The 21805-nt window shown below is 54.1% G+C and overlaps 2 protein-coding genes across 5 annotated transcripts in view; one reads left to right on the top strand and one right to left on the bottom strand.

The window, feature by feature from the left end:
- The window catches only part of CACNA2D4 (calcium voltage-gated channel auxiliary subunit alpha2delta 4), a 123976-nt gene that overhangs the window by 72145 nt on the left and 30026 nt on the right, over window positions 1-21805 (top strand). The gene's annotated exons all lie outside the window — the stretch shown is intronic.
- LRTM2 (leucine rich repeats and transmembrane domains 2) lies at window positions 1220-18106 on the bottom strand. Of its 4 annotated transcripts, none has more exons than XM_072799568.1 (6): window positions 17559-18106; window positions 10887-11075; window positions 10292-10433; window positions 6810-7400; window positions 3286-3699; window positions 1220-2245 (listed from the first exon to the last, which is right to left on the bottom strand). In XM_072799568.1, exons 3-6 carry the CDS (start codon window positions 10356-10358, stop codon window positions 2223-2225), a joined length of 1095 nt encoding a protein of 364 aa, XP_072655669.1. In that variant the 5' UTR covers window positions 10359-10433; window positions 10887-11075; window positions 17559-18106; the 3' UTR covers window positions 1220-2222. The 4 variants fall into 4 exon arrangements, with proteins under 4 accessions (XP_072655669.1, XP_072655667.1, XP_072655665.1 ...); XM_072799566.1 differs by having other exon boundaries at window positions 3222-3699; window positions 17559-18105; XM_072799564.1 differs by having other exon boundaries at window positions 1220-3699; window positions 17559-18104.

Below are 21805 nucleotides of genomic sequence, written 5' to 3'. Positions count from 1 at the left end.
TTCTAGCATGTATCCTGCAATACATATGTGCCCCTGTCCAGAGGCCTTTAGCGGTGAGCCTGCTGTCTGGAGTTGTGCAAGGGATCCTCCCCTTGGGGCTCTGCCTGCAGACAAATGGACCTAGCCATCAGACCTGTGTGCACACACTCAGAACAGTGACATGTGTAACATACCTACCCAGGCCTGAACTGTGCTGGGAGGGACCTTGGCCTCTGCTTCTGCAGCAGACCTTGGGGGAGACTGTCTCTCAGGTCCACTATGCCTGTTAGGACTTTGGGAGAACAGCACCCGACCTCTGAAAGGCAAGCAGCTCAGTTCTGCTGGGAGACCAGCTGAACTCCAGGAAAGGGACCTTGGTGGCTCACTTCTCCATAGGGCTTGCTCCTGGCTCACTGGGCTATCATCTGAAGAAGAGCTGCTAGGAAGGAGAAAATTCTGTCTTGGTCTCTGAAGACTAATGAACCATATAGCCCAGGTTCAGTCAGCCAGAGGCTAGCCTAGCCCCGGAGATGAGTCACTCCAGCTTGGGGTAGACCAGCAACCCCAGAGGCCTCTCCTGGTCTCCCCAGTTCCGGCCCTCGAGGTCATAATTCTGATTCCCCACCTGCAGAGCCCTGGATGGATCATACTTGAAAGTGGACAGTGTCATCATCCTAGCCCTAACGTCAGGCCTGAAGGTGCAAGAAGATAATAAGTTAAATAGGGTTCTTCCTTCATGTCAACAACACCCTGAATTTCACCAAGGCTGATAAAATGTAATCAGCAGCTCCTAGGGAGCCCTCCCCCCACCTTCTCCTACACAACGGGGTCCTTTGGGCAAATGCACGCCTTCCTACCACATTGGCTCATCTGTCCTTGACTGCCAGGGCAGATGAGCACACAGAGGGCATAGGGCAGGAACAGGTCTCCAGTTCGCCTTCATATCTGGGTACTGCACAGTGAAACCAGCCCGAGGTCAAGAATTCATACTGTGGGGCCAGCCCAGCCGATGGGTAACTGCTGCACTCAGCTACAGACCCCGTTCTAATCTAGCCCTCCACATCTCTCCCGGGACCGCCCCAAGGCGAGGCCTCAGGCAAGAGTTTTCTATCTGTCTGGGGGACTCTGGACATTGTAGTGACATCCTGTAGCACTCCATGCAGCTGCCTAGGGAGGGAAGAGGGCAGGAAGCCACTGTGCCAGCACCCACAGGCCCTCCCCACCCAAGGAAACCAGAAGGTACATAGGAAAATACAGTCTTTATTGTTCTTCTGAAACAACAAACCAGAAATATAATTTTGCCTTTAAAAATCTTCTGTCTCAGGCTGAAGATACCACCGTTGACCACACCCACCCCTCCCCTCCTTTTCCTTTAGAAAACTCCTAGATCAGGTATCAACTAGAAAGCCAAAAGAAGGAAGACTATGCCCCCAGACTCGGGGAGGCATGTTCAGCAGCTGCACTGAGGCCTCGGCTGGCCTTTTTCAGAGGCATTACCTGCCCCCCCAAGCCTCCCCCCTTCACCTACCATGATCCTCCATGAGGTGGAAGAATTGGGGGGTGCACGGCAAGGTGGGCCGCCCTGTCCTGCCCTGTCCTTCCTCAGACCTTTGGCCTTTATGTTCTGGAGGTCTCTTCCTGGGCCACCAGCAAGACCAGAAACCAGCCTGATGCCTCCTGACTCTTGATAAGCCATGGGAAAACTGGTATCCAACAGAGGGAAACCCAGAACTCCCTCTGTAGGGGGCCGACCTATAAAAGGGGACTAGTGACCCCCAAATCTCCACACAGCCAACTTCTCACCTGCCACCCCTATGGTGTAGGCTGGTAACAAACAGGACCCTGGCCCATACTCTGGTTTGGAGCCCAGTCCAGGTGCAATTAAAAACTCCAGGAAGCCCCCTAAGTGCACAAAACCCCACCCCCTGAAGCCTCTGGGCAGAACATGCAGCCCTTGCCCTGCTCCTGGGGTCTGCTTGCGGTCTGTTGGCAGGCAGTAAGCTTCCTTGAGATCCCACCATCATGATCCAGGACCCACCCCGGTGTCCCAGGCCTAGAGCTGCTGAAGATGGGGAGATGGGAGGGGGAAGGGTACAGAGCAATGGTTCTTGGGCTGCAGGCTATAGGAGTGGAATTGGTGGGTGTCCCCATGGGGCCTGGCAGTGGTGATGTCCTTAGTGCTGAAGAAACGCCCAGTGGTATGTGCCTGGGCTCTCTGGAGGCTGCCATCCACACATGCTGCTTCAAGGCCTCTGGGCTGGTGTCCCTGGAAAACCCAGCAGGAGAGGTGTGAGAAGGTTACCATGGTGACAGGCAGTCTCATCCAGCAGCACCACTTTGGCCCACTTCAGAGGATCACAAAGGAATCCTTGTGTTGTCGGTGTGGGCTTCACCCCCCTGTTGACTTGAGAAGATTGTAGTAAGCAAGCAAAAGGTTCTGTGGCCTGAGGGTCAGAGACCCAAGGGGGAAACACGTCTCCACTCCCCAAGTTCTCATGACCTCTGTCTCCATGTGATTGTGTGTGTGAGAGAGACAGACAGACAGACAGATAGAGATTTCCAATCGATGTAATTGCGCTGGTGATGCTGAGTCTGTGTGAGAGTGAATGAGTGAAGCCAGGCGCAGTGTGGTTGGTGTGGCCTGTGGCAGGTAGAGGGCCTGGCTGGCTCCTACAGAAGGAGTGTATTATAATTGTGTTCCTAAGTGCTGGATCCAGATGCCAGGGTTGGTGTGATTGTACGTTAGTACTAGCAGTTGAAGGCTGGACCCGAATCTGACACTGAAGGGCAGCTGAGAGCATCTTCCTGGCTTAGAAGAAGGTCACGGAAATTGAGCCCTGGCCCCCAGATTTCTTCCTCCCCACACCTATGTACCGATGAGGCGCTATGAGCAGGAGGTAGGGAGAGTTACCCAGCTGTGACTACACCTAGGGCAGGAAGGACAACAGGGGAACACTGAATCCAGAAGCCTCTACTTGCATACATATCCTTTCTTCCCTATGGCCAGAAGCTTAGGGAGATCCCTCAGGTGTTCCAGAGACTTGGTGGCCCAGAGAGAGGCATGAGCAGGAGCCTTTAGCACAAGGGCATCTCCCACAGAGACTTGGAAGTTCTTGGCGATGGCTGCACTGTGGCTTGTTTGCTGGAGGGCTGGGGAGGAAGGTGGAAGAGGGGACTGTGGTGGAGGGAAGGGCCAGCCCTTACTGAAGCGATCCCCAGCGAGTTCTCCCTGCCCGTCCTACCTAGGCCAAGTGGGGCTGGGCTCTCATGCCACAGAAGAGATCTGCTTCTGGTCTTCATGCTCACCCTCCGGGTCCCCCATTAGGGGCTGCCGCTTCTTGAGCTCCCGGTGGTACTTGGCCATGAGGGAGGCATAGATGCAGCCGTAGGCAGCAGCCACCACCATCATGATGCAGACAATGCCACACACAACCCCCGCGATGATCACTGTGCCAATGGCCCGCCGCACGCTCACCGGCCGATACCTCTGCTTCTGGGGGCAGGCTGTGCTGGGCTCGGGCTCGGGCTCAGCCCCTGGCTTGGGCTTAGCGGGTTCAGGGCTGGCTTTGGTGCAGGGTGGCCCAGGAATATCCAGCCCAGCTGAGCTATTCTCGTCCTCCAACTGGGAGCAGTAGTTGAACATCTCCATGGGGACCACACGCATGTCCTTCCCCCTCAGCTCCTTGGGTAGGGTGCAGGCAAGCTGGTCCAGGCGCCCCCCTGCATCCAGGGGAGAAAAAAAGGAGGAGCTGACCAGGCTGACCTGGACTCCCTCTCCCCATCCCCAAGTCCCCAAAACAGAGTCCCCGAAGGTCTAGTTTCTATGGGGAATGAAATCAGTCCTGGAATCCCATCAATAGGACAGGAAAGGAGAAAAACAGCTAGCATTTATTAAGCCAAGGACCATGATAGGTGAGGTACATATATCATGTCATTAATCTGCACAGAAGCCATAGAAGATGGATATTGCCATTATTTCCATTTTAGAGAAAAACACAACCATCTCTGTCAAGCCTGCTCTCCCCAGAGTCAAACTGACCCACAAGAGTACAGCAGTGCTAACCTGAGGAGGTACCCAAGGGAGACTTGGCCATGCACAGAGAGCCAGGAGCCCCGCTCAGGCTGTGGTTCTGCTCCTCTCTCCACTCCTGCTCACGGCCACGTGTAAGCCCAGAACACTGTTCTCCACTGTATCTTATCCTTACAGAGTTCCTCCCTCTCAAGAAAAGGACAAGTCAAAAGCCACTGCCACAGCCACCACTCTTCCACATGGAACCTTTTAGTTGCCCAAGAGTGGGGAGTAAAAAGGTCGGGTGAGAATGTTTTCCCTTTCCTCCCCAAGAGCAATCCAATAGCCCATCAGCACCCCTGACCACAGCATCTCTGAGTACAGTGGCACCCTGGGAGGGTATCCTGAGACCCATGAGGGCAAAGGAGAGGGTGCCTATGCTAATGAGGGGATATGGGCAGCAGTAGGTGCACAGGCTCATCATGACAATGGTGAGGCTGGACCACGGTGAAGTCAAACTATAGTGAAGTCATGAGAGGATGCAGATGTAGAACACAGGTAGGGCCAGAGAGAAGGTTGCTATGGAAAATTCTGTAGGAAGTCGAAGTCAGATTTTGTCCCTCTATCAGCTTCCAGTGAAATCTAGATGCAGGCAAGAGATCCCTTCCCAAATGGCTCCTGCTGAACAGGCTCCTGCCATTCCTTCATTGCCTGTTCCTTCTCCCAGAGCAGCTGTTGCAAGTCTCCTCATACAACAGATATTCTTTTCTTGAGATGTTGATGAAAACATCCCAGGATTTTTTTTTAAGAAGTGCAAGGTTGAAAACAACTGTACTATTGAAAAGTTCCAGGGGCACCTGGGTGGCTGAGTGAGCGTCTGCCTTCGGCTTGGATTGTGGTCCCAAGGTCCTGGGATCGAGTCCCACATCAGGCTCCCCACAGGGGGCCTGCTTCTCCCTCTGCCTGTGTCTTTGCCTCTCTCTCTGTTTCTCACGAATAAATACATAAAATCCTAAAAAAAAAAGTTCCAAAAATATGCATTCCCATTCTATGCCCTTTTGTGCTGAGAACTTAGTTCCTGATAACTATATGAAAGGACAAGGATGTTGCCTAGGGATAACACATGGGCTGAAGACACTTGGCCTCTAGCTCCCTTGTGCCACTGACTGCCTGGGTGTCCCAAAGGCAAGTCTTACATCCACCACAGTGTTTCCAAGGGCCACCTTTGTACAGGTAGGGGCGGGGTGTTGAGATAGGGGCAACCTCATCTTCCTGCTCAAAGACCTAAGGTTGAATCCTAGCCACGTCATCTTATGTGAATTATTTAACTTATTTAATTGCATGTGAGTCTTGGTTTTCTTGACCATAACATAAGAATGGCTAACTCAATTACCTGTTTCATAGGGATTAAAATTGATAATGTACATGAAAAGATATTTATAATCTAGAAACTATATAAGTATTACTCGTTATTTCCCAACTCACAAAAATGGGAGAAATTATCATAATGATAAACATCTATGGCACTTTATACATGAGAATATCATGCCAATAATTGAGATTGTGACTGGATATGAAACGAAAGGAGTAAGCTGAAGAGGATTGGCATTCTTTTCACATTGGTTCATTCATTCAGCAAATGCTCATGGAGCATCTCCTTTGTGCTGGGCACCAAATTATGTCTTCTTAAGTCTATTTAATATTATGACTACCATTAGCAAATGGACAAATAAACGAGTACATTTTATGGAGGACTTGCTTTATGCTAAGTACTTTTCAGGACTTTATATGCATTACTATTTATTTTATTTTATTTATTTGAGAGAGAGAGAGAGAGAGAGCACAAGTGGGGGGAGAGGGCAGAGAGAAAAGCAGGCTCCTCACTGAACAGGAAGCTCAATGTGATGATGCAGGCTCTCTATCTCAGGACCCTGGGATCATGACCTGAGCCAAAGGCAGACCCTTAACTGACAGAGCCCCCGAAGTGCCCACATGCATTACTATTTAATCCTTACAATGACTCTAGCAGATAGCTGTTATTTGCCCATTTTGCAAATAAGGACACTGCCACAGAGAGGTTTCTCAGGATCACACAGCTGGTAAGTGAAAGAGCTACAACTCAAACCCATTCTGGTACTTTTAATCACTATCCTCACTTTCTTGCCCTCCTTTTCATTCCATTTAATCATTTTATGGATTATTCTAGAACATTCCCAGATTGACAAATCTGGGAAGGGAAAGAGTAAAATTAAAGCCACTTGGCTTATTATTAAAAGCTTTGAATATAAAATTTATTGAGAATGAGAGTTGAGATCATCATCAAAATGAAAATTTGGTTTTTATCTGTGGACTTAAATTATATTCCACCCTCCAAAAACTGTGGATATTTAAGAAATTGTTGTATTATTCTGAAGAGCAAAGTAGGTTTTTCTTCCTCCTACCATGCCAGGGAAGCCCAGAGGCTTACCTAGTGGGATGCAAAGAAAAAGTTAAAGTTGCCCCATGATACCTACAGAAGTGAGATCAAGTTACAGTGAGTCAGTCTGAAAGAAAAAGAAGAAGAGAGGCTGGGAGCTGGGAAGAGCACACAGAGAGGAGCTTGGAGCCATGGAGGAGGACTGAAAGTGGCACCAGCCTCTCTCCCCTGCTGGTGGTTTGGAGCCCAGGCTGAGACCCCTCTAGCCCAGAGCTGGTGGAGAGGCAGGGCCACCCCCTTCACCCTGGACCTTGGCCCTGAGTCAGCGCCCAGCCTCCAGGAAACGTGTTGGGCCAGGGGTGATTCTCCCATTCCTCACACCCAGGTAGGACTAGCTGTGCTCACCTCGGTAGGAGAACCATTCCATCCAGTGCTTGAAGTCACGCAGGTTACAGTCACACTCCCATGGGTTGTCCCCAACCTGCAGCAGCTGCAGGCTTGCTAGGGGTTCAAACGTCAGCCGGTCCAGGTTCTGCAGACGGTTGGAGCGAAGTGACAGAGAGCGCAGAGCTGGGAGTCCATCGAAAAGGCCAGGGGGCAGCTGGGCCAGGCCGTTGATGGACAGGTCCAGGTGGCGGAGCTGGGGCGAGTGCTGCAGCAGGTCCCTGTCCAGGGTCCTGATGCTGTTATTGCGCAGCTGCAGCTCCGTAAGATTCGTCAGGTCGCCGAAAATGGACCGGGGCAGCTGGTCCAGGAAGTTGTTAGATAGGTCCAGCCGCTGGAGGCTGGACAGATTGGCAAAGGCCCAGCTTGGCAGGGCACTCAGCTTATTGTTCAAGAGTAAGAGGGTTCGGGTGGCAGCAGGCAAGTCTGGGGGCACCATGGTGAGGCCTAGGCCACTGCAATCCACCTCCAGGCTGCGGCTGTCACACTTACAGGAGAAGGGGCAGGCAGGGAGGGCCTCCACAGCATACAGGGTGATCCAGCAGGCAATCCCTGGAAGGGAGGGGGACAGATGGGTGGGAAGAAAGCAACGGGGGCGGGGGGGGGGGGGTGTACCACCTCCTGCTTCCATTCCATTCCCTCCTTTCTAATTTGTATCATAATGGCTTCTTGACTTTATCTGCTTTAGCCCAAGCCACAATCAATAGCAGAAACCTTTACCGACCACATAAAAAGATAATTAACAAACCCAAAGCACATCTATATTATTGGACATCACACGGTGTCAGCAGGGCTTCTTGCCTCACAGCAAAGCTTTCTGGCAAAGAAATCACTTTAGTGGAGTACAATCCTGCAGAATGGCAGGCTGGAGTCCAGAGGACGAACATACTGTTCCACAAAGGTGCCCCGGCTCATGGGGCCTCCCATGGTTGATCTCCTTGGGAGCTTGGGCCCCACTGGTACCATAGATGTTGACAAAACAAAGGATGTAAGGGTGTCAAAGAAACTTGCTCCCTTGTTCCTCTCCCAGTGTCACAGAGAAAGGTTCTCTTTCCAAAAGAAAATGACTATATTGCTGCTCCCCTCCCCTCTGCACCTCCACCTCCAACTTGGAGCTGCCCTAGGCTAAGACACACCACATGTGGAAGAGAGAAAACACCAAGGGGCACTCTTGCCCCCGCCCTGTCCCACCTCCCATGTGCAGTCAGATCTGCACAAATCCCACATCCAAGGGGGAGGGGGGTGCAGGTGGTAACTTAGCATGGAGACCAGGAGCCTGGGCCCCTCTAGAGTCCTGCTCCAAAGACCACTGAGGAAATATGAGGATATGATGCACAAATCCACTTCCATGCTGAAGCACACTTGGGCACAAGCCACTGCAGATCACAGGTTCCAGGAGAAGGTTCATATTTATTCCATCCTAAAACCAGCCATGCACTTAAGTTTGGCTCCTGTTTCTAAGGGCTGCAGGATAGCATTTCTGCAGGCTGGACCCATTAATAGGGTTCCTTTTGTAGTCCCATGTTTTTCCCAGAACCCCTCTGAACAAGCAACCTCAAAGTCTGGCCTGGGAAGGGCTGGGGACCCACAGAGAATAATTATAACAGGGCAGGGATCCCTGGGTGGCGCAGCGGTTTGGCGCCTGCCTTTGGCCCAGGGCGCGATCCTGGAGACCCGGGATCGAATCCCACATCGGGCTCCCGGTGCATGGAGCCTGCTTCTCCCTCTGCCTGTGTCTCTGCGCCTCTCTCTCTCTCTCTGTGACTATCATAAATAAATAAAAATTAAAAAAAAATTATAACAGGGCAGCTCATTTCAGTGCCCAGCAGCCCTTTCTTAGAGTACTGCAGAACTCCTCTCAGGTGTCTTCCTGAGTACCATGGAAGTTTGCTCACTGTGAAAGAAAAAAGGGATGCACTCAAAATAGTTCAGCTTCACCAAGTCAGCACCCCGTCTGGCAAATTACTGGCTCCCTCTTGGATGTGGGATCAGTGCAGAGCTGTCAGCACATGGGAGGTTGTAGGGGCAAGGGTGGGAGTGCCCTTTTGTGCTCTCTCTCTTCTGCATGTGGCATGTCTCAGCCTAGTATAGCTCCAAGTTGGGGGCAGGGGTGCAGAGGAGAAGGAAGCAGCAGTGTGGCCATTTTCTTTTGGAAAGAGAGGCCCAGAGGAAAGACTAGCCAGGGAAGTGATGGAGAAGTTCGGACCCAGTTCATGGGCCAGGTGACCCCACTCAGAGAGGCAGCAGCCACCCCAGCTTGAGTGCCTGAATAGGATGGTCTTGAGTCTTTGTCTGGTAATGTCTGGTTGTCTGGTGTCCCTAAGAACAGAACTTGAAGGGACAGTATGGGACTGCCTCCTCCCACTTGCAGGGTCAGTGACAGCCAAGAGGCAGTCTGCAAGGCTGACACCTGAGCCTCCTCATCTCAAGAGGAACAAGCACAGTCATGGCCATGGCTCTTACCCCTCCAAACCCTTCTGCTACCAGGTCAGCCTGCCCCACTCTACCCCCAACCATGCCATCTGAAAATAAACATTCCTCAGACTTCACTTTCTCCAGACAAAAATTCATTCTATCCAGCTTCCCTCACACAAGGATCAACATAACTAGAAGCCACTATCCCCCTGACCCCTGAGAAATTCAGGGTGACATAAAAGCTCTGCTGACACGAAAACATAATCCTGTATTGCGAGGTGTTGAGTGATTCTAGAATGAGGTTGAAATGGGATCTGAGTGGCTTGGGGATCAGCCACTCTCACGTGGTGAATAATTCAGGCTGCTTATGTCGTGGGGCCAAGCATATGAGGGGAGAAGTCAGGTAGAATAATGTCCTTCAGGACCATTTCTTACCTCTTACCATGGAGCCTTGGGCAAACCAGTCCTCACTGACCTGGGCCCTTTCCCTCATATGAAGAAAATTCTCAGGGCTTCTTTCAGCCTTACAACTTACAAGGCTTTCTCATGGGAAATGGAGGTTTCAATTTCCCCATATGCAGAAGGAGGGCTGGGATCTAACCCCTAGGGTCCTCCCAACACCACAATCCAAGAGCTCTCTAGTTCCCTCCATTTCAGAGTCAGGAAGACTGAGACAGAAGTCTCCAGATTCACCCAGCCAGTGGAAGACAAGAGGGAGACTTGCCATCAGGGCAGCAGGGCTCTCACAAGCCAGACCGCTGGGAGTGGCATGGAGGTGGACTTCCTGGGCACAAGAGCAGACCCACCTGGAGACACAGAACCACCCGTCACAGCCTCCAGCTCCCAATTTAACCACAAAAGTTGTCAGTGGCAACTCTTTCTTTGGCTGCCACAGATGCCAGTACCATGGGCAAAACTGGCTTCCCAGGCCTTGGGCATCCCAGGAAGATCAGAGCTTCCTATAGCCTGGCATGCATCCCTGTGCACCAAGCTAGCCCCTGCCACCTGCCCCTGCCCTACATACTCACAGGAGATCTGCCTCCACTGCAGAGCAAGCCTGGTCCTCTGCTCGGGGCCACTGCCCCGGGCCAGCATGGTGAATGCCGCAGCTCTTACGGCCCTGCACCTCTGGGGATAGACGAGCCCCTCGGTGTGTGCTACCTGTCAGTCCTGAGAGAGAGAGAGAGGGAGAGAGAGAGAGAGCTGAGCAGGCACTCCAGGCCCTGGTCCAGCCCAGGGGTTAGGGAGAGGACTTGGTGTCTCTTTACACTGCTTGTCATCCCCTCCCCTGTTCTTCTTAGCTATGATTCCCTGGGTGGGGGAAGGAGAATGAGGGGCAGAGAAGCCAGGAAACCTTCCCCTTCCTTGGATGACCCAGTGGCAAGGAGGGCAGGGTGCTGAGCTCTGCCCTCGGGACTCTGAAAGTGGCCTCTCCGTTGCCACCCCCCCGACACACACACCCCACCTCTCTTGGTGCCTCTCTGGTGTGTTGTTGATCTCTAAAATGTTTCGGGAGTGATATGGCCTCCCCACGTCACAGGTGGAGATGTGGAGAGACATATCAACTAGGCAAGCGGAGCGAGGCCACAGTGACGCTGTTGCCAGTCCCAGCGCTGCTCTTACCATGGCCCCCGAGGAGGCAGAGTGTGCTTCTGCGTCGGGTGTGAGGCCCAGGCCTGGCTCTTGCCACCTGATGGGCTCCTGCTTCCCCTCCACCTTCGCCAGAGAGGTGAGGTGCGGTGCTCTGTCTTCCACCCGCTGGTCTATAATAAGACTCATCAGCTCAGGGAGTTCATGCCGCAGCAGCTGTTCCTGCAGGAGATAGGGACAGGAAGCAGAGGATGAGATTTCGGAGCAGAAGGAGGGCTGGGAGCAGGTCCGCAGAGGCAAGAAAGCAGGTTTCTCTTGCAGATGACAAAAGGGAGGTAGTCATCCTGTCTAGGGTCTCAGGACCTGCGCTGCCCCAACTGTGTGACTAATGAGAGGGACGAGGGCCCTCTTCTGGCCCCCATTTGCTTCCTGGTATGGCAAAGTTCCCTCAGACAGGGGACAGAGCCTCCACTCTCCCAGCCCCATCTGAGGGATGGGAAAGGAGGCTGCGGTGGCTGCCCCTGTAGCAGGCCACAGGCGGGGACAGGTGGGGAAGGGGACAGGAGGGGAAGAGAAGACTGCCGGCAGCCCAGCCCTCCCACTCCCAAAGGGCAGCAGCCCATCAGCCCACTGCTCCCTGCTGGCTCCTCTGGTCACCTGTTCATCCCTCCATGACCCTGATCGCTGGGGTGCAACCTCCCATCTCCCCCTGCCACCTCCTCTTGCAAGGAGCCAGGGGCAGAGTTAAGCAGGCAGCTGAGGAGGTGGAGGGGACTGTTGGGAAGCTAACTCATTCAGCTCTGAAATCTCTGCATCCAGTGAAGCTGAAGCCGGTTTCCCTCAGGCATTTCGGTCCGCTGCAGCTCCTGGTGTCTCTCAGTGGCTTCCCAGCCCCCACTCTTGAATCTAGCTGCCTTGAGTGACAAAACCCACTAAAAACACAGCAACCCCCACAGGACCTTGAGCAGTGCTCCGGGCAAGGGCAGCCTGGGGTGGGGAGGGGGTGGTCTTTGGCTTTCTCTTTCCCCCCCTCCCTGGGGGAGGGGGCAGGGAGAGGGGTGTCCAGTCATGTAGGCCTCCAGGGGCTGGCCGACGAGTCACAACTAGGCCCTGACACAGGGTGTGGGGAGCAGTCCAGTTCCCCACACTGCTTCCTCCCCAGGCCCTGGGCTGAGGCGTGAAGGAGATGCTTGGAGCAGCTCAGGTGTCTTCTCCATCTGCTCTCTCTCCAGCCCGGGCAGGCAGGGCTTCTGGTTCATGGCCGGGTCCCACGGCTCCCTAGCTGTGAGACCATTAACCATGTAAACTCTCTGAGCCTCAGTTATCTTATCTCTACAAGTGGTGACAGTAATATTTCATGGGCGAATCTCTGTGTGGATCCATTTAATTAAGGGAAGAAAGTTAACATTTACTATATTTAGTACACATTACCTTAGAAATAACTCAGGCAAATGTGCCCAGCTTGGATTTGAGCCCAAGAAAAGTGTGAGGAAGCCCCAGTTCCTCTGCTGGGAGGGGACAGCAGCTCACAGCAATTCTAGGTGATGTCGCCCTCCTGGTCCCACCAACCTCACCCTTGGGTCTCCTCCATTTCTGAGCAGATGGCCCATCAACAGGATGTCCCTGCCCAGGCACGCTCACACACACAGCCCTCATGGGCCTCTACCATGGCCAGCAGCACTACCCTCTCCGTGTCCTGCAGGCCCTGACCCTCAGAGATTTCTCACTCCAGCAAGAACCCTCACATCCAGAGCTCACAGCACCCACATGACATTAGGCAGGTTAGTGGGCATCCAAGGCATGGAGATGACGACTAAGTCACCCAGGGTCACATGCCAGCTTGGAGACATGTCATGGGCTTCTGAGTCTGGCTGCTCATCCACTCCCTGGTGACTGCCACCCAGCAATAGCCCTTATGGGGAGACACTTATGTGTGCACAGAGCAGGGTGCACATAGGCTCCCAGACACGTGCTTGGAGCTCCCAAAACAGCACATGGTGCAAACACACACCCACAGGGAGCTGTGCAGTTAGGCACACACACACACACACACACACACACACACACACACACACACGCATGCCTTGCTGGCAGCCCTCCAGCACTCCTCCTCAGATGCCAACACTCAGCCAGCAAAAGCCCCCAGCAGACAGATGCACCGGGACACCTCCAACCTAGAAGTAAGGTCTAACAAAAACCCTGCTGGGCAACCTCTACCCTAGAATGTTTTCTATACTCACACCCAGAGGGGTGCTGGAGACCCAGTCCAGGCTTCTGCTCCTACTCTTTCCAGCTTCTTGCAAGGAGACAGGTGGCAGAGAATCCCTCACCCAAGCCCAGGTTCTGTTTCCACCTGAGCCTTCTCTCCTCTGCCTCAAGCCAGCTCTCGCTCTCCTTTTCCACCCCACCCACCCATCCCGGACCTCAGCATTACCCCAGTAGTGAGCCCAGGAGTTGACCAGAGAGCACCAATCAGTGGAGACAGTGGCCTGAAGCAGGTTCTGATACCCCATCCCCAGCCTTGGGTGCTATCACCTGTACACAGTGAGTCAGACAATTTGCCACAAGGCAGACCCATGGGCATCGTCCGTCCTCCAAGGTGATGGGACATTGCTGACTTCAGTATCTCTGGAGAAATATGATGAAAACAAAGTCTCCCAGGTCCATGGGTGGGGTAGAGGGTGTGAGGGTGCAGGGGTGCCTGTGCCCCCTGGAGAGCTGACCCTGCCTCCTTGGGTGCCATGGAGTAACCTTTAAGGAGGTATAGCGCTAGAGTCTAGCACTTCCTGGCTCCTTGCCCTTTGCCCACAAGCACACCTCCAACCAAAGGACCCCTTCCCACCCCAGAAGTATCTAGCCTCATTAGGAAGGGGATGACCTACATTAGACGCGCAGCAGCTGTAGCAGGTGCTGGCCAGTGTTGGGATAAATGGGCACTGTCTGAGAGGGAGGTCCCCACCCGGGATGGAGAATGGGGGAAAGAAAAGCGTAGGCAGGTCCTGCCAGATAGTTCTCCGTGTCCCACAGCCTTGTGGCTCTAGATGCTGGACCTGCTCCTGATCTTCACAGGGCTCATTGTCCCAGTCCCAGGGACACAGACACCGGAGAGAAGGGCTGGGCCCCAGCAGGGCCTCCAGGCTTCCATTGCTGGGCTTTGCCGAGAGAACCAGGGTGGAGGGTGGGGTCCAGGAGCCACAAGCAGTCATGAGAACCCTTGAGAATCCTTTGTGGCCCATGGGCATTACCTACGAATTTATGAGATGCAGAATCCCGGGCTCCAGCCCAGGCCAACCCAACTAGAATCTGAATTTTAACAAGATCCTGTACTCGAGTTTGAGCAGCACAAGCCCAGATCCCGTTCCTCCCAGCAGGCCCTGGCTCCTACCTCCCGGGTGCCTGCGCCGGTCAGTCTGCCAGGACCCATCTCAGGATTGGCAGTGGCCTGGGCATAGGGTGAGGGATGCTGACATTAACCTCCTTCAAAAAGCCTCTGTAAAGGGAGAGGTGATAACCAAGCCACAAACACCTGCATACAGTGTTCCTAATCCTCAGAACACCTGAGGCTTTGCAGATGGGGGAAACTGAGGCAAAGGAAATTAAGTACGTGGCTCAGGTTAGGCCACGGAAAAATGAATACAGCTTTGGGTGCGAGCAGTCTGGTGACAAAGCTACTAACTCAGCTGCCTTTATAGGCTCCTGGGTCCCTTCTGTTCCTGATCTGCTCACACACGGATGTTCCAGGTACAAGAAGGAAAGGCAGAAATGGGGGAGGCAAACTTTGGTTTGTACAGTCCTTCCCAGTTATGCAGCATCTCCTCATCCCCAGGCTCACTGGCCCTGAGGAGGCAGGCGTTTCTGATGCCCCTCCTGCTGGTGAAGAAACCAGCTGTGCAGTACAGGACTGAGACACAAGACCGGTCCCCCTCCCAGGCCCCTCCTTCCAGTAACATCATAGATGCGGTGCGGGCAAGCCCCAGGTGGCCAAGATCTTAGGAAAGGAAGTGGAGGGGGCTTTCTAGAAACCCTTCCAGCTGGGTGGGTTGTGAGGGGTGCTGAGGTGAGGAGGGTAGGCTCAAGGGAAGCCAGGGGGTGGAGGGTAGTGATGGAACAGGAGGCAGCAGTAAGAGCAGAAGACTCCACGTGCTCCCGCCAAGCTGAGTGGGTGCAGCAGCATCCCCTGGAGACAGGAGGTGGGAGCTGCTTCCCTGGTAGAGCACCTCGCCTCAGTCCCATGGGCGAAGAGAGCCTCCTGGAGCCCCCAAACCCACAGAGTGCTCCCGTTAGGATAGTGTGGGGTGGTGGCCTCTCTGTGCTCCTGCCCCTTCAATTTCTCCTACAGACAGGGGTTAATCCTCCAAGTGGACTGGCTCAGACCGCAGCTAGAAACGCCAACACACCTACCTCCAGCCTGGTGTCCACATCCTCCCTCTGATGCTCTGTCATGCTCGTCTCCCCAGGTCAAGTGTCCAAACCACACACCCACTCAATGCCCATTGTGTCTCTCAGCCTGGGGGTTCCTGACTCCTCGGACATCATGCTGGTACTGCCATTCACCCCCACTAGTACCTCCCTTTGATCAAGTGTCCCTAGATGAGGACAGGGCTTCTGCACACCCTCAGCATCCAAGACCCACAGAACTTAGAAGCTAGAAGGGCCTTCGTGGCCACCTGCACACTCACTTCACCTGCAGACAGGTGAAGGTCACGGGCCCATGAGACCCACCAAGAGGGTGGGGAGGGACCTGGACTGTAGGGTGGCCCAAGCTAAGCCCTGTTTGGTGGGCCCCTGCAGGGCTGGGCTCCCTGCCTACTGCCTCCAGTCTGGCCATCTGGGCCCTTCCAAGAAACATTCCCAGTCTCTTCCTGCCTGTCACCCCCATAACACACACTGCCCAGGCAGCACGGAAGCAGGTTTTTTAAAAAACAAAAAAATCTATCTCAAAAAAAAAAAAAATCTATCTCTACTTGGAACTGGCCAACCTTCCTGATTCATTTTCAAGCGCATACCCCATTCTCACCCCAAGCTGCCTGCCTCCTGGTTTCCTTGTGGAATACTCCTGATCCCAAACAGATCTTCTAGGAATCTGAATGGAGAACCCCCTGAGTCTTTCCTCCCTGGAGCCCCTCGCTATTGGGAACAAACTAAGTGTGCTCACGTTCACTGAGGCTGTGGATCTAGGCTCAGGCCGTGGTCTGGGGCAGGGGAAAGAAGAAACCTGATCTGGGGTAGAAGAAGGGAAGCTCCCATGCTACCCATTCTGCCCAAAGCAGCTCCACACAGCCCCTCCTTGGCTTTGGTGCCTATGAAATGGGAACAAGGTTTGCTCATCCAGGCCCCAAACACAGATTCCAGCCAAACAAGAAACCAGATCGATTGCTTAAGAAACCTCCCCTTTCTCCTGCCACCCCCAGGCTGGCTTTCCTGGGCTCCCTCTTTTGGCAGTGCCAGAGACTATGGCAGTGGGGAGGTGGGGTGGGAAGAGCAGGAAGCTGCTTTGGGTTTCCCTCCTGCTGGACTTCCCCCGCCCCCTTCACGTGCTCAGCCTCCTCCCCCCACCTCCTGCTGATTTAGTTATCTAAGCTTCTGGGTGTCAATCTGAGTCATGCCAAGGCAATGTCCAATGCACCCTGACAGCCAGGTGCCACCCTCACCACCACCACCACCACCCCGCCCCCTGGAACTGAGCTGGGCTCTTGGGATCCCTGGCCAGGCCACCCTCTCTACATTGTCAAAATGGCCCCAGGGCTGCCGAGAGCCTCTTTCCTCCTCCAACTCAGGATGCTGGTGCCCCACTAGGTCAGGAAGCCAGGTAGGCATGGCCTGGCTGTACAGCATCCACTCACCCTAGGCTGAGTCCACATAAGGGTTGGGCCTTCCCAACCCATTTATAGACAGAGGGCCCAGGATGCAGCTGGTGGACACCCTGGGCGAGTTCTCACAAGCCTGTGTCCACCTCCTGTCCCTGGGCCCCTGGAGGGCTGGGAGCAGGGCTTCAGGCTTGCCAAGGAAGCGCTGCAAGGCTTTTCTCCCTGTCCATTCCCAGCCACACCCCCACCAGGGAGGCTTCTCCCACAGCTGCGTGGGGCCCTGTCCAGTTCAGGGGAAAAGCTCCTCTGCACCCTTGTCCAAGGACAGCTGCCTGAAGGCCAGCGATCCCATGCTGAGGGCATCCTGCAAAGGGGCCAGCCCCCAAGGTCTATTTCCACACTCAGCACAGTCCCCCAGCCTGCCCACCCCCCACCACCAAGCCATCCTCCGTACCAGACCTGTCACCAGCATCACCTTTCCCCTAGCACCCGAGCTCCTTGGGCTATGAATGCTGAGCCGGGCAGGCAGACGGCACAGGGCTCTTGGCTGGCACTCCCTATGCTGTGGGGACTGGTTTCTATGCCACCGGGCCTGTCATTTGGCTCTGGCACTGCTCTGCTCCCCCCTCTCCTTCCCCAGCTTCCCCCTCCCCAGCAGAATCCCAGCTCACCTACCCAGCACTCTGAGGTCAGAGTACCCCTGCGTCCTGTGTCTTTGGGCCCCCCAGATGTCCAGTCCCCAGCACTTCCCCGGCCCAGGGACTGCTCCCAGGCAGGAGGTAACAGCAGCTGTCCGTGCAGGGCCAGGGGAGCCAGCAAAGCTGGGGCCGTTCCCTGTGGCCCAGCCGCCCCGCACCCCAGCGGCCTGCGCGCCTTCCCTCCAGCGCACAGCACTCACCTGCCTTCCCCTGACCACAGGCTCCTTGAATCCAGTAGCTCCAAACCGTCCAATGAGACCCTCCCAGGATTCCCGGAGCAATGCAGCCAGCACTGCCGAGCGGGGCGCAGTGGGCACGGAGTCCCAGCCCACCCGGAGCGGGGACCCGGCGCGCAGCTCGCAGCCCGGCGGGGGGGGGGGGGGGGGGCGCCTGCCGCCGCCGGGTGGACGGGGCTGCCGGGTCGATAAACTGAGAAGGGAAGAGGGAGGGACGGAGGGAGACCGGAGGGGGAAGGCAGGGGAGAGGAGGAGCGCGCGTGTGCACGAGCGGAGCCGGAGCAGCGGAGTGACAGCTGGGGCGCATCTGCGATGACAGCGACAGCAGCACACACGGGCGAAGGCGCTCCCGCACAGGCGCACGCGCGCGCCCCGGGGCACCCCGGCCGGAGGGCAGCGCCCCCCCTTGAAGTGTGAGCGTCTCGCAGGAATAGAGCCCTTTGGCTTAATCGCCGGCAGCCGGAGAGGAGGGAAGCGGTCTCCGCTGTGCCTCCATCTTCCCTCCTCTGCTCCCCAAGCCTCCTGCCGCGACCGCCGCCCCCCTCCCTGTCTCTCCCCTCTCTTCCCTTCCCTTCGGGCAAATAGGGGCAGGATCCAGGAGGCAGAGGCCCCTAGGAAGCCGGCTCTAGGTCAGAGATACGCAGGGCAGTGTCCTCCATCCTGCTTGTGGAGAAGGAAGAACTGAACCCTCTCCCCAGTCCTGGGATGATTTATTCCAGAGAGGGTAATTGCAGGGGTGCACAGGGCAGCCCATCTACCTGGCAGTCCTCCAGAAAGGGGTCCTGAGCCACACAGAGCTAGTGTTATATGGTCACACACAGTCACTGAGGCTCAGTGACCCCAGACCAGGGCGTTTCCAGAGCCGTGAAATGCCAGGGCAGGCAGGCTGCAAGCTAGGGGCCTGCTGGAGCCAGCTGACAGATTGTCTGCAGGGCCCCAGGGTTGAGCTCTGGAAGAGCCAGGGGTAAATGCAGCCCCGCTCTGCCACACCTGGCTTTTCTAGGCTCCTTGCTCTCATCTAAATGGGGTAGGCATGGAAGGGGAAAAGACTGGCATTCAAGAATTCAGAAGTCTCGTTACTAACCAATCAGGACAAAGAAGTTGGGGAAATTGATATTCCAAGAGATGGCAAGTGTCTGATCCAAAGGCAAAGGAAGCCAGAGACCAAGCCAGAGGAGGAGTCCCAGCCTGGAGCACAGACCCCTAAGTTGACCCTTCTCTGAATCTCTTAAAATCTACCTGACAAGGAGATGGCATGGCATGTTGGCAGTATGTCAGTGTACCGCAGTGTCCCTCTTCCACTCCACCTGCTGGATCCCTCAAGGGGATTCACCTTCAGGATGTAGGGGGGAAGCGGAAGCAGGTCAAAAAACGCCCTTGACTCAGGATGCTTCTGACAGACAGTCCTGCACCTGTCAACACAGCAGCCAGGGCTCAGACTGCTGTCCCAGGAGGAGAGAGAGAGAGAGAGAGAGAGAGAGAGAGCCTCTTCTACCTCCTGGGATTTCCCTACCTCTCACCTATGCAGCTGTCACATGCATCCTGCCCTTCAAGCTAACTGCACCCACTTACCTCTAAACAGACCTCTGCTTCTCCAGCTCCTTCCCTGAGTCTGGAACACTCTCCTTCCCCATGGGTAGCCTCCCCTTCTTAAAAACCCAACTGCAAAGTCACCTTCTTTATGAAGTCTCCCTGACTAGTCCACAGACTTGAACTTCTGCAACCTATAGCCTTTCTTTGGGCCACCCTTGTGATTCTTTTTTTTTTTTTTTTTAATAGTGTGATGTTTCCTTTTATTTTTTTAAAGATTTTATTTATTTATTCATGAGAGACAGACAGACAGAGAGGCAGAGACACAGGCAGAGGGAGAAGCAGGCTCCATGCAGGGAGCCCAATGCAGGACTCGATCCCGGGCCCCCAGGATGAGGCCCTGGGCTGAAGGCGGCACTGAACTGCTGAGCCACCCGGGTTGCCCACCCTTGTGATTCTTACCACAGAAAATGTATAGCAGCTTTCTGTGATGTGGTTTCTCTTCTGTCATATACTATGAGCTGTTCCAGAAGAGGGACTCTGCCTCTCCCATGCCCCAGTGCCTTCTTGTCAGCTGAATGAAGGATAAAACGGAAGAGCCCAACCCTAGGCATCAGGGGACCCAGGGTGAGTCTAGACTCTGTTGCTCATCAACTAGCTATTAGTTAGTTAATGAACCTGACAGCCCTGGGCCTAGGTTTCCTGCTCTGTAGAATGCAGAAGTAGAATGACTGAGATCTTTGGTCTCCCTTCTGTTACTGGCACTCTGTGACCTCGAGCATCTGCTGGCTCCCCAGCTTGTAGCATAAAAGATGGGCTCCTCCTAACCTCCCAGCTCCTGATCAGTTAAACAGTCTCTGGGGTGAGTTATCAGGGCAGAGAAGGGGGAAGGACAAAGTAGATATGAGAGCAAGGGGGTAAAATGCAGAGGTGCTGACCCCTGGGAGCGTGGCTCCTGACAGGGACCCCTTCTCCCTGCATGGGCATGTGTTTACATATGCACATAGCTGTTTTGCTTTGCTGTCTGTAATGACAAAGCAGCACCAAGGTGACAGCCAACACTCTGAGCAAAAAGGTGCATCTTGATAAGCCATCTGCTGCCTTTGGCCTTATTGAGACTCTTGTTAGGTTGTCTGACAGCCAAGTAGATCTTAAAGAAAAGCTGCTTTGGAGGAAGGCACGAGATCATCATGGAGAGGCAAAGACCTTTGTGCAGAGGCAGGGGAGAAAGGAAAGGCAAGAGGAGGCCCAGGGGAGGGAAAGGGACAGGCACTCTCGGGGCAGGAGGAAGAGGGTATCATTGTTCCCCTCTATCAGATTGTAGCAGGACCTGGGGACCAAGATCAGGCTGTGAAACAAGGAACAATGACACATGGGGGGTGGGTATCCTAATAACCCACTGGAGGAGGCAGCCCAGAAAGGCCAGGGGCCTCACATTCCCCCCACCCCTTTGCTTGGATTTCTCTTCACCATGAGTTCTGAGCATGTCTGCAAACATTATACCATGAGGTATTATCTCCTACACACAGCAGCCTGATAGGAGGGCCTGGGAGGGAGGCTGGCCAGCCTGGCAGTGCCCCTGAGATGGGGGTCCAATGAGGTTCTGACAAGGGCCGACAACCTGAGCAAGCAGTACTGGGACCCTAGGGCCACCCTGGCAGGTCTCCCAGGAGAGATGGCTGGGCTCTCTCAGTGTCTGGGGTGGAAGAGTACAGTTTGGGTTGTAAGGCAGGAGTTGAACAGGATTTGAAATGATGAAAGCCACTCGGCATGGCAGGACAGACAGTGTATTGTTGAAGACGCTCCCATGCTCCCCACTACCTCCCTCATTCCATCCCAACCCCTGCTGTCAGGATCTAGTGCTTCCTGCCACGAGAAAGTTATTTTGGTCTCTCACCTGAAATTCCTGTTTCTTAGTGAGTCCCCTCCTAAGCCTTCAGGGAATCGGAGCACAGCTACATCTCAGGGTCTCAAGTCCAGATCTGTAAGAAGGTAAGGCTCCCTATGGGAGGAAGGAGTTCAGCATGGACCTGAATGCTAAAAGTAAGGGACGAGACTGAGAGATCTTAGAGAATTTGCTTCCGGTCAAGTAGCTGACTCAATGGAATTCACAAATATTAATTTATTTAAATCAAAAAATATTTTTGGAGCCCCACAATGTGTTAGGTACGATGCTAGGTACAAGGGATCAGAATTCACTCCCCCTTGCCTGCTATTAGCCCGCAGGCCAATAAGTTGAGAGAGGCAATAAATGAGAATAAAATAAATAAATCATATTGCTGAGAAACTAAAAAGAATGATGAAATGAGAATGAAGGGTGAAGGGGTGGGCTGCTCTATCAGGAGAGGTCAGGGAAAGCCTCTCTAGGAGGTGATGTTTGGGCTGAGATCTGATGACAAGAAGGAGCCAGCCATGTAAAGTTCTAAGGAAAGAGCATTCCAGGAAGGAAGGACAGCTGATGCAGAAGCCCTAGGTGGGAGCAAGATTAGCATGTTTGAGGGAGAAGATGATTCAGGTTGAAATCAGAGAGAAGAGCATGGCCAGCTTCTGTGGGTTTTGAGGCCATATTACAGAGGAGTTTAGATTTTTGTTCCAAGAGCAGTGGAAAGGCATTAGAAGGCCTTAAGCAAGGGAGTGACATAATTTGATCTTCAGAAAGATCACTGTCATGGTTATTGGAG

The sequence above is a fragment of the Canis lupus genome, chromosome 25 (assembly GCF_048164855.1).
Source record: "Canis lupus baileyi chromosome 25, mCanLup2.hap1, whole genome shotgun sequence".
Taxonomy (NCBI): Eukaryota; Metazoa; Chordata; class Mammalia; order Carnivora; family Canidae; genus Canis; species Canis lupus.
This window is presented reverse-complemented; position numbering and strand designations above follow the sequence as displayed.